Source organism: Phyllostomus hastatus, unplaced genomic scaffold (genome assembly GCF_019186645.2).
Source record: "Phyllostomus hastatus isolate PE091 unplaced genomic scaffold, TTU_PhHast_1.1 phas_contig_196, whole genome shotgun sequence".
Classification (NCBI taxonomy): domain Eukaryota; kingdom Metazoa; phylum Chordata; class Mammalia; order Chiroptera; family Phyllostomidae; genus Phyllostomus; species Phyllostomus hastatus.
This window is the reverse complement of record NW_025333709.1, coordinates 15,129,931-15,145,559: the sequence shown is the minus strand read 5'-3', so window position 1 is coordinate 15,145,559 and position 15,629 is coordinate 15,129,931. Positions and strand designations below refer to the sequence as shown.

Here is a 15,629-nt window from a genome sequence, read left to right as displayed (position 1 = left end):
GATAAGAAATAAAAGGCTATCAGGGGAGAAAAGAAACTATGACAGGTTAAAATGCATGATCCTTGTTTGGATCTAGTTTTGAATAAGTCAGTTCATAAAAACCACCACCAACAAAAAACTATAAAACTATTTCTGATACAATGTGATAAATCTGCATGCACAGGCTTAGCTTTTAGATGACATCAAAGAACTGTCAACTGTTACAATGTAACAACATTTAAAAAGAAACTTGTTAGAAAGTCACTACTGCAAAAACGGTAGTTGAAGGGACAGAATGCCTGAGATATACATTAAAACATCCCAGCCGGTGGACGGTCACCTGTCCTTACTTCCTCCCCTTTACGAAGTTTGAAAGTTTCCATAATAAAAAGTTGAAATAAAAAAAGAAAAACGGGGGTGGGGGGTGGGGGGTTGAAATGTTTAATTCAAACAGACAGCATTTATCTTTGAGAATCTACAAATCTGCGGATGAGACAGCAGTCTCGGCCGCAGCAACCACATTAAAAATTTTGTGCATGTTCTCAGGACTGTCTTCCAAAGCCCATTTGATATGTAACAAGTGTTTCTCAAAACGGTGCTTTTTACATTCTCAGTAAAGCAATTCTTTGTGGAATGGGGACTATTTTGGCCCAAGACACCTAATGCTAACATCACTCCCTCCAATCTCTGTGACAACAAAAGGAAACAAACAAACAAACAAACGAAAAAAACCCCAGCTATGTTTCTAAATGCCTCTGGGGAGCAGTGAGGAACCAACGCTAGTTGAGAACCATTTCCCAGACCTGGTATTACCTGTCCATTTTCAATTTTAAAAAAAGACAATAAAGCAGCAATAATTAATGAATGTGACATTTTTCAGATAAAGTGAGGACCACAAAATATTAGTAAAGAAAGAACTGGCTATCAAAAAGCAATTTTTAACTTAAAAATAGTTAAATTGAGCTTAACCTATGGTGGGAGTTGGAGACAAAAAGAAAACTGAAATATACGTACAGTCAGCATTTTTCAATGACTGCTTCTTTTTGGATGGTTTGGAGATGACCTTTATCCGCTTGCTGAGGAACACACCAATATCATCACTGTTGCCATAGAACATCTTTACAGACAACATGAAATGCTTTCTCTTGTCCGAATCAGATATGTACAATGTTTTGGCTGTGCAATAGTTCTGTGAAAGAAAAGGAAAGATATAATAGCACCGAAACCTTGTATGTAACTACAACTAACTTTATGGCCATGGCTAGGTTTGATTAAGCTTAAATACAGTAATTTCAACAAGAAGCTGAATAAAACCAATTATAAAAATTACTGAAATTAATCTCTGAAAACAAAGCATAATCTCCCTAATCAAGTCTACAAAATACTAACTTTGTGAATCATTTTACCCTTTCTTTTTATACTTTTCATACCTTTTATTTTACACTGCTCTACGAGGGCGGACACCTCCCCAAGACAAAATTTATTTATAAAAAAGTGTGTATTTATTCTCACATGTTTAAACTTCAGTCACCTTCAAAATACTCTCTACTTGAGGCTGATATTTTTTCCCCACTGCTCACAACAGTTGTTGAATTTCTCAATTTTGATGCCTTTTAGTGCTTTTGCCATTTTTTTTGTTTTACCTCTTTCACACTGGCAAAACATTTCCCTTTGAGGACTTTTTCATCTCCGGAAACAAAAAAAAGGCACGAGGTGAGACTTGGTGAACAAGGAGGTCAAAAACTGCTGAACACTCAGTGTGGTGTGGGCAGGTGCACTTGTAAATCACCCACCATGAAATAGGCAAACGCACTGAAAGTCTTCAAAAAAAAAAAAAATTCACTGAAGCCGAATGCAGCCTCTCACAACAACTCCAGCTGGCACACTGATACAGATGGGTTCCTAGAACACTCGCCCAGCAGGGGAAGCCTGTATTACAAGGGGCCCTCCCTCCAGAAGATAATTCCATTCTCTCCCTCATATGTCTACATCACAGAATTATCAATATTAGTGGTAATTTTTAAAAATAGAATTTTATAGCTAAAACAACCTATGACTTTCTATAAAGAAACATATAAATAAGGCTATCAAAATTCAATGAAATTACATAAGTAATTTTAGCAGTGGTCCTTCCCAAAAACAGTATATACAATGTGAACACTAGAGTAACCCACCTATATATAAGACTAAGGAAAAGAATGTCAGTACCAACTGGATGATTATAAATTATCTTAAGCCAGAAAGGGCTTATATGAGTGTATTTTAAAGGACTCTTCTTTAAAAATTGTTAACCTTACACAGTGGGATAATTAATATTGTATCAACAAAAGAACTGAATTTAAAGATACTGGCTCTGGCTGGTGTAGCTCAGTGGATTATGCATGGGCCTGAGAATCAAAGAGTTGCTGGTTCGATTCCTAGTTAGGGCACATGCCTGGGTTGCAGTACAGGTCTCCAGTAGGGGGAGCTCAAGAGACAACCACACATTGATGTTTCTCTCCCTCTCTTTCTCCTTCCCTTCACCTCTCTCTAAAAATAAAGAAATAAAATCTTTTTAAAAAAGATACTAAAAAAATTAAACATAACATAACAAGATATTATGTCAGTTTACCAGAAAATAAACTCTGGTAATTAAAAATATGGTATTAAAGAGTTATAGCATTTGCAAAACAATGAAAACACTTGAAAATGCTACTATTTCAAGCATACGTGAGAATTCTAAGATCCTTTCTCTTCCCCCAATCTCTGTGAATTAGAGTAGTAAATTATTAATCTCCTTCCCCAGATTGGATAAAAGATGCTCAAACCCAGCTTAAGTATTTAAAATATCTGAATTTTATTTTTTCAAAGATCAATGCTCTACTTTAAAATTAGATGCTTTGACTACTTTTGTGTGTCTTTTAAAAAGCTGGGCAAATGGCACTCATTTAAGAAATAAGCTAATACGCTCTTTAATCTTTAAATTTTACTCATAGGCAATTTTAGTAGCAGAACAAAAATAATGCCATAGTTTCTTTTATTTCTCAATAGCAAAGTTACATAAGAAAATTTAGATGCCATCTTGAATATTTTACGCTCAATTAAGTTTTCAAAAATCCAAAAGTGTGGTAAAAGTTTTGAGAGACTTTGTTCTGCCGAAGACAAAATTAAAATAAAGCTAATCATAGTAATAATAAATAAATAAAAACAAGAGTACACTGCATTCACACAGATCTTCTCACCCAGGATCTCCAAGCATTCACAGGTGCTGTGACAGAAGTCCTGGGCAATTGTGTCAAAAAGCACTGAAGGTCGAATTATGCCCAGACTTACAGAATTGTTCTGCAACATAGGACAAAGCCTAGGAAAATAGGTATCAACATACTAAAGCAGTCACAGGGAACAAAAATGAAATATGTATCTAAATGAAGACAATTACATTTGAATGGGAACATTTTTAATGTTAAGATTACTAATTTGAGCCCTGGCTGGCGTAGCTCAGTGGATTGAGCGCGGGCTGGGAACCAAAGTGTCCCAGGTTCGATTCCCAGCCAGGGTACATTCCCGGGTTGCAGGCCATAAACCCCAGCAACCGCACATCGATGTTTCTCTCTCTCTCTCTATCGCCCTCCCTTCCCTCTCTAAAAATAAATAAATAAAATATTAAAGATTACTAATTTGAGTGTTAACCTTAATGGACATGATCAGTATCAGAAAAGAGAAAATAATGAAACTTAGCAAAAATGGTAAGACAGACTGGCTAACAGGAAGAGAAAAAAGAGCAGAGATGGCTGGACTGACACACAAAGGATTTTATTTTGTTATGAAAAAGCTAACAGACATGTGTTTCCTTGGAAAGAAAGGAAATATATCCCTAATTACCAAAGTAAGCAGTCTGAATCCACACACACACACACACACACACACACACAAATCATACCTGAGATAATTTTATTAGAACTATTATTATGAAAAGAAATATAAATCTACTGACTACAAACTAGTTAAATTCTGTAAGAGAAAAAAGGAGAAGTCACTGACTCAAAAAAGTACTATGGCTTTAAGAAAGTGAGTAAATAAAAACAAAAGTTACAGCTATTCCATCATACCAAAAGGCTAAATTTACAGGTAACAAAATTCTAGAAAAGGGCACATAATAAACTTTTCTATAAATAACAAACAGTTTAACTTAATTAAAAACAACTCAAATATCTGCCCTGAAATGGGGACGGGGGGAAATTCCAAGAAACCAGATCTATGGAAGTATTTAAATTATAAAACTTGAATTATAGAAATAAAACAAAGCTACTGAGAGGCATAGGGGAATATAATTTTTAAACTTAGGAAAACCACAAGCATGCTAATTAGGTAAGTAATTTATTGTATATGTTGTATAGCATACCTAGCTCAAACTATGCAAGATGTGAAATTAACACAATGAATATTTAACAAATTAATAATATCATTAAATGAACTCTCAGATCTAAAATATGGTCAAATGTCATGACCTTTTTAAAAATAAAGGCTATGGCCCTAGCTGGTATGGCTCAGTGGACTGAGCACAGGCCTGTGAACCAAAGGGTAGCTGGTTCAATTCCCAGTTGGGGCACATGCCTGGGTTGCAGGCCAGGTCCCCAGTGGGAGACACACAAGAGGCAACCATGCAGTGATGCTTCTATCCCTTTTTCTCTTTCCCTCTTTCTAAAAATAAATAAAATCTTAAAAAAAAATAAAAAATAAAGGCTACATATACTAGAGCTTTGTTATAATGAATATAAAGTACAAATACCCAATAATGTAAAATATTCCTTCTTTTTCAATAATGACAAATCGTACCATTCAATGAATAGGCTGTTGAACAAAACAATATTACCTTAAATGAATGGAGGTTATGTGAGACAGACAGAAGCCAAATGTCTCTTTCTGAAGCTCAGCGTCGCACTGCTCGGGCCATCTTTCCTCTCTGGGCCCAACCATACCATGTTCTTATGCCTCTATGCCCCAAGCACATGATTCTGTTCTTTCTGTCTGGAATGCCATCTGCTGGCTCTCAAGAAGCCTTACTTCTCTAGTAGCATTTTTCATTCAAACTAAATACTAGCATATAACTTTGGCTTACAGGCATTGTGCTACCCTAATAGGTTTTTAAAATACTATTAATGCTTGAGCTCTCAGGTACTCTTTTTCCTCTTCTGCAAATTTCTAGGGCTTAGAGAAAAGATATAATAGTAGAAGTTGAAGCAAAAAGTTGAAGCAGTGGGTCGAGTGCTGGCCTGTGAACTGAGAGGCTGCTAGTTCCAGTCCCACTAAGGACACATGCCTGGGTTGTGGGCCAGGTCCCTGGTTGGGGGTGGGAAAAAGGCAACCACATATCAATGTTTCTTTCCCTCTCTTTCCCCCTCTCTAGAAATGAACAAATAAAATCTCAAAAAAAAAAAATACTCAAATTTGAAAAAGGTTGGTACTAAGGCTTCGTAGTGCTCATTAGCTATAAAATGACTAAAATTAAGAGTACAGGTCCCCCAGCTCACTACCCTCAAATACTGACCTCCAACCCTATCCCCAGTGTCAACTGTAACACAGCAAACACTAAGACGTTCAACAAAGATGTCCTGAATGGAAAGTGGCTTTTTATGCACTATTCTGAAAGACATTTATGTGGTCACTGAGATCAGAACTAACCATTTCATTTCTCAAATTTTAATATCAAGAAAAAACAAATATTAAATGTTAAGTCGATAAAGAGCTTTTTGAATAACAAAGGTACAGATGGAAATAAATGCTTTCTAAATTTATAAAATACACCTAGTAAAACTAATGAATACATTTCATTCCCTAGAAAATTAATCAAAGAAAATCCCTAAAAGTTTTGAGTAACGTTAGCTGCGGCTGTGCTTCCCTACAGCACAGTTCTGCTCCACACAGAGGTTAGGGAGAACACTCAGGGTCTTTATAACTCAGGTAAATGCTCCTAAGAATATGTCTGTATCACTCTGCTTCTAGCATCAGACCAAGATTAAGGGAGTAAAACATTATTGAGCTATGTATTTATCATTATTGGAGCATCACACCCTTGTGAATGAGCAGTTAGCCTCCGCAATTTATTACTTCTGATGGAAATCTGATTCGCAGCCTGTTAAAACTGCTAGCGAGCTGGAGGAGGCTTACTGTGAGCCACCATGAGATGTCAGCAGCTATAGCTCCATGAATCGTGACTAGAACAAAGCCATTTGAGAAGTTTATTTCTGGTTCTGATTTATGTATTCAAAAAATTGCTACCAATAGCCATAGGAGAGGAAAAAAAAATACCATAAATGCAACTACACTGTGGTACCATGGTGCCCTTTACGAGGAAACAGACAGAGCCTTCATTTACCTTTCCTTCCAAGTTCAGCTGCTGCATTTCTTGGTCACTATTTCCTATCCCAATAAATGCACACGGTTGAGACTCTTGTTCAGAACAACCATCTCGCTCCATTTGTTCTTTTTTTTTCTTCCATCCGCTGCCCATAAGATACACACAAGGAGGTGGGCAAAAAAACCTGGAACATCAATTAAAACAAAAACAATGCATTAAGATTAAAAAAAAAAAAAAAAAAAAAAGCATTTCCTTGTCTTAAACGTAAGAATACAAAATCATATTGAACTGCACTGAGTTAGCTCCTAATGAAGCCTTTTATAATGCAAATAAGCAGACCCATGGCACAGAAACCAAAACGTCCGCTATGACTACTTCTGTTCCATTAAGGTTCATCTGTATTGGAGTTAGGCATTCAGTTAGACTAGATACTTTTTTTAGAGCAGGGAATCACTCTTTAAAATTTTCAAAACAGCTCAGAATTTGGAACTAGTGGAGTCCAGCAAATCCAATGTACACTGACATATCACAAACCATGATATACCACCACAGAACTTTCAATTACTGAAGTCTACTCAAATTGATGTAGTATTAATTAATGACATTACTGTTATATTACACTTAACTTTATTTAATAATCAACCTAGAAAACAGAATTTGACCAATGCCCAAAGTAGAAACTTTCAAAACAGTAGTAAAACTAGGTAAAATTAAGAGCAAAATGGATGATTACTGATTACTATGCTTCATATATTTTACACTCTCAACACGGGATATATGTGGATGACTGAAAAAAACTAACACACTGTATCCTTTCAACTCATAAACTACCAATAGCTTCGTTTTGCTAGTTGCAAAAACCTGCCCCCACACATTCTTCCCACCTAGAATACCTTCCTTATAATCTTCTCTTTAGTAATTAAAAAATATCTATTTTACAGCCTAGCTCGAGCCCCATATTTTACATAGTTCAGACCATCAGTCCAGTCCTTCAGTAGGTTATAATTTGCTTTTGCTCAATTAAACATGCTGACTGGTATCTACTTTAAAACATTTATGCAATGTCTCATCAAGAGGCCTAAAAACTCAAATACCTACTCAAATAGTAGCCAAGTAAGTATATAAATGGTGAACCAGGTGTATAATAAATAAGAATATCCTTTAATTACCCAAAGAAAAAGGTTCCCTCCCTTCTTTCTTAAGCCATACACCTCATGGTAATTTCCACTTTTTGTATAGTTATGAGGATAGGGAAATTTCTCTTAATTCTTTTAAACCGACTGTAAGAAAAACAAGTGCTTAAACATGACGATGATTAGCCACCGGTGCGTGGCTCTGATGATAAGAAAACAATAGGGAACGGCAGCCGGTGAGCACACACCCACCCACACTGCTGGACTCCAGGCAGGTATGTGGACCTACAGCGTTGGTCACATCCTTCAATTGTTCAGTAGGTGCCTGAAGACAAATTTTTATGTAATTCCTAATTTTAAAACTTGGCCACTAATGTATGCTTTTTAACGCTTTGCAAGCCAACAACGTGCTGACTTAGCAAAGAACCAAACGTGCGTGTACGCATGCGCACACCGACACCTCAGACAGGACTGGGACTGGGCGCGCAGACCTTCCTCCCGCACCAGAGAGTGGTTCTTGCGTGATTCCCCCTCAACGCCCACTACGATACTGACCGAAGTGAATCAAAATACACCATGGCATCCACTTTTTGCTTAACTTTTAAAGACTACTTTAGAGGCAATCTACATATAATTTAAAAGAAGTGAGCCAGGTTTATCTGACATCATTAATCCACTCAATGATTTATTACACCCCTAGTCTGCACTGGGCACTGGAAATATAGAGGTTAAGAAAAAGAGAGAGAGAAAAAGAGAATTAAAAAAAAAGATAAATGAGTAAAGTAATAGTCTGTTAGCTGGTGATAAGTACTGAGAAGGAAGAAAGCAAAAAGAAAAGAAATAAAGCGAAGGGGACACTTCAATGTTGAAGACCCAGAGGCCAGGGAAGGCTTCTGCAGGAAGGTGGCCCTGAGTCACAACCTAGAGCCATGGGCATCTGAGAGTATGGCAGCGGAGAGAAGAGCAAGTGCAAGGCTCTGAAGTAGGGAAGATACAACGAATGGTGGGGAAATGACAGACTATGGGACCGGCATAGAGAGGAGGAGGGGAGAATAACAGATGAGGCCAGAAGGGGCAAGTAGACCAGGCAGACCCGTAGGGGTCAAGCTGAGTAAGGAGGGAGCCTCAGGAATCCCTTCACATATACCTAAACCACCAGAGCAGCTTTCAAGCCTGCACACGTGTTCTCACCGTGGCCCAGTCACAGAGGTCACAGCTGAGGCAGTGGGCTACTTCTGGAGTTGGCTGGACTCAAGTCTACACCAGGGATCTTTCTGGCCTCTAAGGCTGACAACTACTCAATGCTTACCATGGCACAGACTCAAATACCTAGCTGGCATACTCTCAGGAGGTAGAGGAGACATCAATTTTGGAAACTTGTCTATCAGTACTGTATTGTACACTGATATTAACACTCCTTAGTAAATTGGTATACCAGCTATAAACTTCAAAAAGCTGTGCTATAGTACTGTGTACCAAATACAGTAGTCCAATCCCAACAAATTTTCAACAAAAAGTACCTTTTTCACATCTGGAAAATATAAAAAGGGCAAAAACTGTAAAAGGCTGGGCAGTGCTAGTTCTCTCAAAAGCACTACGCTAAAAATGGCACAAAAGTAACAGCAATAATATTACACAGGAGGCAAGAAATTCTTCATCACTCAAAGCACACTGATCAAGGTTCTTTACTGAAAGTGCTTTTACAATCATGGAATAAGCAAACAAAAAAGACTCTCCACCTGCTGCTGAGCTACTTACCTAGTCTTGTTTTTTAAATCAATTCTATAACTATTTTTTTAAAAAGCTGTGATGCAACCCCCCCCCCGGCAAATCCAATGTAATCTTAGTTCTATAACATGTTGAGTCATTGAAAAATTTTTAAACGTCCCAATATTGCTATCCCCCTAAAAACACCAAATGAATCAAATTTTCATTTCCTCAGACTTTAGTAATAATATAATAAAATAGGAAATATGTGTACAAAAAAAAGAAAGAATACACACGAAAGGAAATTAAAACAGTAGAGATAGGGAAAAAAAGGCCCCCTAAATTAACAGTAAAAGTTAAAACACACACTTATAAGGTGTGAAATAGAAGATTTTTTTGGATTTGAACAGGTTGTTAATATGTACCACTTGGTGAGGGAAAAGTTCGACCATCAAGAGGCCAGCTTACAGAGTTTAACAGTTGCTATAAAAGGATATCCTTTGAAACAGTGTGACTTTTATTTTCTAGTATTTCCCAGTAGCTGTATTTAAGCAACTGTGACAATGTTTTTTTCTGCCACTTGGTGGCGATATGCACACATTTATGATTTTACTCATTTCTTAGTTAAATGGGTCTTTATTTTCAGAGAATTCAAAAACTCTCCCCTCAAAGATGAGACCTGAAAAATACCTTGCAGCTTCAAAGAAGCCTTTTTATTCAACCCAATATATAAAATGAGTTCAGTTAGATGAAATCCAAGCACATCATATATATACATTATCTGACTACCTTTGCAGAATCATTACTCTTTGATGATGATTCAATTCAAAAGCAAAACAAAAAACCAGGAACTGTCTGCACACCACACCACAGTTATCTCAATTAACACACAGGCTCAGTCCGACTTCAGGATCAGTCTAATTATCTAAAGGGCTTTACTGTTGTCTCAACAGCATAGCCATCACCTTCACTGCTGCTGAATCACTTCCCTTGGCGAAGCTGAAAGAATGTTAGCATGAAATGGCATTCCCATTTCTTTAATGGAAAATTTCTTCTAGACAAAAATACTCTTTTTGAAAGTTTATTTTTTAGCCTGTGAAGACTTTCTTTAAGGAAAAGGTGAAACTAACCACTAATATAAACAGGATACTGGATGTGCTAAGCAGACAAATTTGGTTATCAGGCAAAAAAGTTTTACTACTGTAAAACTAATACGTGTCCACTCTAAAATACTTTTAGCAGTGACAAACAGGAACCTTATGTGGACTTAGATGTGATTTTTTTTAGTAGCTCTTCTGTTATGAATCATAGTATTTAAATGATATCATAACTTAAAAATTCCCAGTGAAGATCTTTTTGCATAGTGCCTGGCATCTATCTAATAGGTCATCAGAAATAAAGAATAACTGAGTTAATAAATGAATCCAATTGTACTAAAATGCATCTTCAAAAACCCAGAGAAAGAAAGGTAGCACTGCCCCAACTGGCAACAATATAATAAACACATGTCTAATGCTATTTCCTTTAAATCCAGCCCAGTCTCACTCAGAGGATAGTAATAGGAATAATCCTAGGCAAAGTTAAGTTTCCTTACAAAGTCTGTATTCTTTAAATATCTTAACCTACTCATCCTCAAGCCCTTCTGTAGATAACCAATAGTCCTTCTGTAGGTAACCAACACTCAAACACAAAACAGAAGGCTATGAAGATTAGGGCAATAAAAGGAATAAGAAATTTGGAATTACAGACCAGAAGTTCTAATGTTGGCTGTATCGATTTCTAATTAAAGTGGACCTAGGCATAAAGTCTCTGATTTTCAGTTTCCTGACACGCAGAATGGGGTTATAATATCTCTATTTACAAGATTATTCTCAGGATTAAAAACATTTGTAAAGGCATTTCCCAAACAATGCCCCACTGATGACTGGAAAACTGCTTCTTCTTCAGATTCACTGAGGCGCAAGGCCTGCCTAATTTGAGACATCTCAAGCAATAAAGGTGCTGCCTTGTTGTTTTGCTTTGGAAAACAAAAAAACAAACAGACAAAAATAAGAGATGATCGATCAGCTATGCATACTTTATTCAGTTTTATTATTTAAAAAAAATATGTACAAACACACAGAATTTCAAGAATCAACTCTACGGAAAAGGGGGCCACTCTCTTGATTTGGTTTCTGTCCCAAACTGCAGTATCAACTTCTTCTAATATTTAATTCTAAATGAGATGATTAAATTCTACTAGTAAAGTAAGATAATCAGAAATTAGCAAGCTTGAATATAGATAAAAAGAACTTGACAATATGAGTCCTAAATTCTATTTTTACTTGTTCATTCTCTTTGAGGACAGAATTATCATTACATAGCTTCATCTTCTTTTCAGTTCAGATTTAGAGAACTTTAAGAGACTCCTTACTTTTCTTCTAGCATGTAAATTAACTTAATTATATACTTACATTTCACTTCTCTCACATATGTTAAGATTTCCTTTATCTCACAAATTCTAAGATTCCACCCATTCCTTTCAACCTAAAACCCAAACCTGAGTTTTCTTTCCTCTTCCCACTTTAGTTTGGTGCCTTCCTAGCCAATCCAAAAAATCTTTCATCTTCCCCCACAAGCAAGCCATGAAATGCTTAACACAAAAACGCTGTCAGAAAGACAAAGACTAGACACTATTAACAAAAAAATTCTGGGAACCAAGCGGAAAAATAAACAATGGAAGTCTATGATTACATACCAAAAATGCTAAAATTTAACGATACTGTGACAAATACTAATCACAAAGATCCTGTGTTATAATTTAATTTTGGCCAGTCTTATTTATAAGCTATTTCTGCAGTACTGATAGGGGACTTGAGAGTTAGAAAATTTTAGTTTAAGTGATAGCTAATAAGCTTAGTAATCGATGCAAGTAAAAGCTTTGTTCCAGGACCTGAAGGTGTGACCCACCCTGACTCCAGGGGACCATAAGCAGTTCCACCTTTGTGCCCCAGGAGGACTGCAAGCCAGTGAGATGGTATCTGAGCAAGTGTGCTCCAGGGGGAGATGACCACCGCCCAGGACACAGCTAAAGATCACCGCCCGGGGCACATTTTAAGACCACTGCCCAGGTGAATACTGAAGTTGTGTTTTAATCCAATTAACTCCTCCCTGAATTTTAAAACCCCTCACCACACCTTGTTTATTCCCTGCTATAAAAACCTTGGCCTGCAAAGAAAAGACAAGATGGTCTGACAAAAACCATCTTCTTAGAAGACAAAAACCATCTTCTTAGATCGCCGGCCATCTGAGTAAAGAGCCCATAAAGATTCAATCCCTGTCTCTGCTTACTGGGTTTGGTAGAGTGGCAAGCACTCCGAACTTTGATGTCTTTTCTGGTTTCAGTACCACATTCACATGGGGTACTAATTTAGCTTTTCTGTTCTTTCTTAATCTGAAGAGGCACTAGGCCAATCAAGGCAGAGAAGGCTGTGAGCGCTTTCCTTTGCAATCACTCCACCGTTCAGCCCAGAGTTCCTTTACTTTGGGTCACATCTGTTTATAAACCTACATTTTCCACCAAAAGGAAAGCTACTTTTTGTACAAGCTAATATATCACAGAAATACTTACAGAACATCATGCAGCTCAAAAGAAAAATTATATAGATTATTACATTTTGCAGTATCAGGGATTCAGCCATGTGATCTTTACTAAATCTGCCACAATTCACTTCGTTTCTTCTTCAAGAGATAAATCCTCTATTTCTCATTTTGTACTTGCAAATAACCCAAGAGAAACCAACCCCTTACTGCATATTAACACATCATTTGCAAATTCATGTGACAGCTACAGTAAACTATCCACCAGAAAAATAATAATCTTACCTTTTTTCATTTCCATATGACTTCTGTGCAACTTTTGCATGAAGAATAAGTACTGTTTGATCCCCTCGCTCTTTTAAATAATTTCGCATCGCTTCCCTAAAATAGAACATAAGTATTCCTATTACAAGGGTGACATTTACAATATCACTATGCTCTGTGATGAGTAAAATACTTATGAGTATTTTTTAAACAAGCAAATCTAAAAATGAAAATAGTAAGGCAAAAACAAACCCACGAACTAAATTCAAAGAATGCTATACAACAGGGGAATAAATACTGCCCATCTACTTTGTTCCTTAAAGGAAGAAACTGCCCCTCATTCCTGGAATTTATGATGGAACTGAATTAAACCACAATTAAAACACCTAGATTCACCATGTACACTGCTAATGTGGCTTTTCACCGGTTTATAAAATTAATGACATGCAACACTTTGAATTTAATGATTTACCTCCCTACCACCACCAGCCCCCCTTTCCCAGCTACTAGAATGAGTGGTTTTTCATTGAATACACAGCCATTACAAATCAGGTCATTCAAATTTATTATATTTTCTTAAAATAACAACTGTACATAAGGACTAAGAAAGGGTTATCATTTATATACAAACACACAATTACTGAGTTAAGTTTTGGAAAAACATACAATTCTTTCAAATACAAAGTAGTCCAACTATCTATTGCATCCAAGTTATATAAAAACTTTAATGTGTTCTATATATTTAGTCACCCAACTATTTTGCTAAGCAATACTATAGAGTATTAAGAACACAAGGTCTATACAGATCAGATTTTATAATTCTGAATTATCAGAATGAATCTCACTTCTGGAGGTATTTCACACATTGCAGAGTTAAAGCAAAGCTGTTTCAAAGACAATCATCGAAAAACACTTTCAATAAGTTAAATGCTGTTTTATTTATATCACAAATAAGACAAATGTATGAGGATAGCTACACAACTGTAGTAAGTTATTAAATGTGGGTAATTCTATACTTGTGGCATTTGGAGAAACTAAGTGTCCTGGGGAAAAATGAACCTCATTTAACCTCAAATCCACCCTGTTTCTTATCTGATAACAACTGAAGATAATGTTGACCTAACACAAAGTGGTTGAGGGGATTAAATGAGATAATCTAAAAGACAGCATTTATGTTTACCAACTGAAAACCTGTTAGCAAGGCAGGGTAGGTAACATTGGGATCCAATACATTGAGAATTAATCTCTAGCCCTTTAAAAGGGGTTAGAAAGTTCAGGTAAGACAACAGCTTAAGACATCTGCCAAAATGGCCATCATTAATAAATCAACAAACAAGTACTTCTGAGGACGTGGAGAGGAGGGAACCCTAGTGCACAGTTGGTGGGAAAGCAGATTGGTGCAGTCACTGTGGGAAACTGTCTGGAATTTCCTCAGTGATGCAGAGACATCAGATCAGATCACTGGGGAGAAGTAGGAGGCGGCCACAGTAGTGGTCTAGGATGGAACTGGCTGGGAAACTGAATGCTTCCAGACCACATGGAATTATGGGTTGGAATATATGAAATAAAGGGCTCTCGGGCTCCCAGACAGTCTGGATCTGGGGCTCTCTTCTTCCTGGAGGACACCTAGATGATCCTGCTGCAGTTCCCTGCGTTTCCCAATGGACGGCATTTTGGATGGGAAGGAACTCTGGCTGGGCACAGCCTAGGATGGGGCTGGCCTGGATGAGGGTGGCAGGGTTATTCCTTGGATGGTCTAGACTGGATGAGCTATGAGGCAGAAGCCTGCCATTCTTCCAAAACCACATAGCTTTTGCGTCTTATGTTGTTTTGGTTTGTAAATAACCCTATAGAAATAAGGTAATTAAAACTGACAGGGGGAATGATAGGAGTAGTCAGGTTTTAAAGATTCTAGCACTAATGGATAGGCTTAAGTGACTAATGCATGTGGGGAGCTCTTATGCCAAAACTGTGACGCCTTTGAATAAAGACTCCCTTCTCACCAAACCTTTGCCTCTGGAATTTAGTCTAGAGGGTGGTGGGTAGCTAGTGGGACCTCACCTGCTGATTGGTAACAAAAGAACTAAAAATGGAACTGCCTTTTGACCCAGCAATTCCACTGCTGGGAATATACCCGAAGAATCCCCAAACACCAATCAGACAGAATTTGTACTCCCCCATGTTCACAGCAGTGTTATTTACAATAGCCAAGGTTGGACACAGCCCGAGTGCCCATCAAAAAATGAGTGAATAAAAAAAACTGGTAAATTTACATAGTAGGATAAATACTACGAAGCGGAAAGGAAAGGAATTCCTTCCTACCTTTTGCAACAGCATAGATGGAACTAGCTAAGTGAAATAAGCTAGTCAGTGAAAGAAGAATACTGTATGTTCTCAACTTATAAGAATCATCTGATGAACAAAACAGGACCAGGGGCATAGAATCATGGAACAGACTGGCAGCTGTAAGAAGGGAGGGAGGAGGGGAGACTGATGTAACGGTGAAGGGATTAGTCAAAGAACACACATGAAGGACCCATGGACATGGATAACGGTGAGGGGACTGATTATGGAAGGGGGGGGCAATGTTTCTTGAGGCTGGGTGATGGGAGGTGAAAGGGGAAAAACAG

At 37.3% G+C, this 15,629-nt stretch overlaps 1 protein-coding gene across 7 annotated transcripts in view; it reads right to left on the bottom strand.

Annotated features, from left to right (window-relative positions):
• RBPJ (recombination signal binding protein for immunoglobulin kappa J region) overlaps nt 1-15,629 on the bottom strand; it is a 216,859-nt gene that overhangs the window by 19,921 nt on the left and 181,309 nt on the right. For all 7 annotated transcript variants that reach the window (XM_045834247.1, XM_045834249.1, XM_045834245.1 and 4 more), the window contains 3 exons: nt 13,021-13,116; nt 6,335-6,500; nt 994-1,168 (listed from right to left, as the gene is read on the bottom strand). In XM_045834247.1, coding sequence (XP_045690203.1) covers nt 994-1,168; nt 6,335-6,500; nt 13,021-13,116 — 437 coding nt within the window. The remainder of the gene's footprint in view (nt 1-993; nt 1,169-6,334; nt 6,501-13,020; nt 13,117-15,629) is intronic.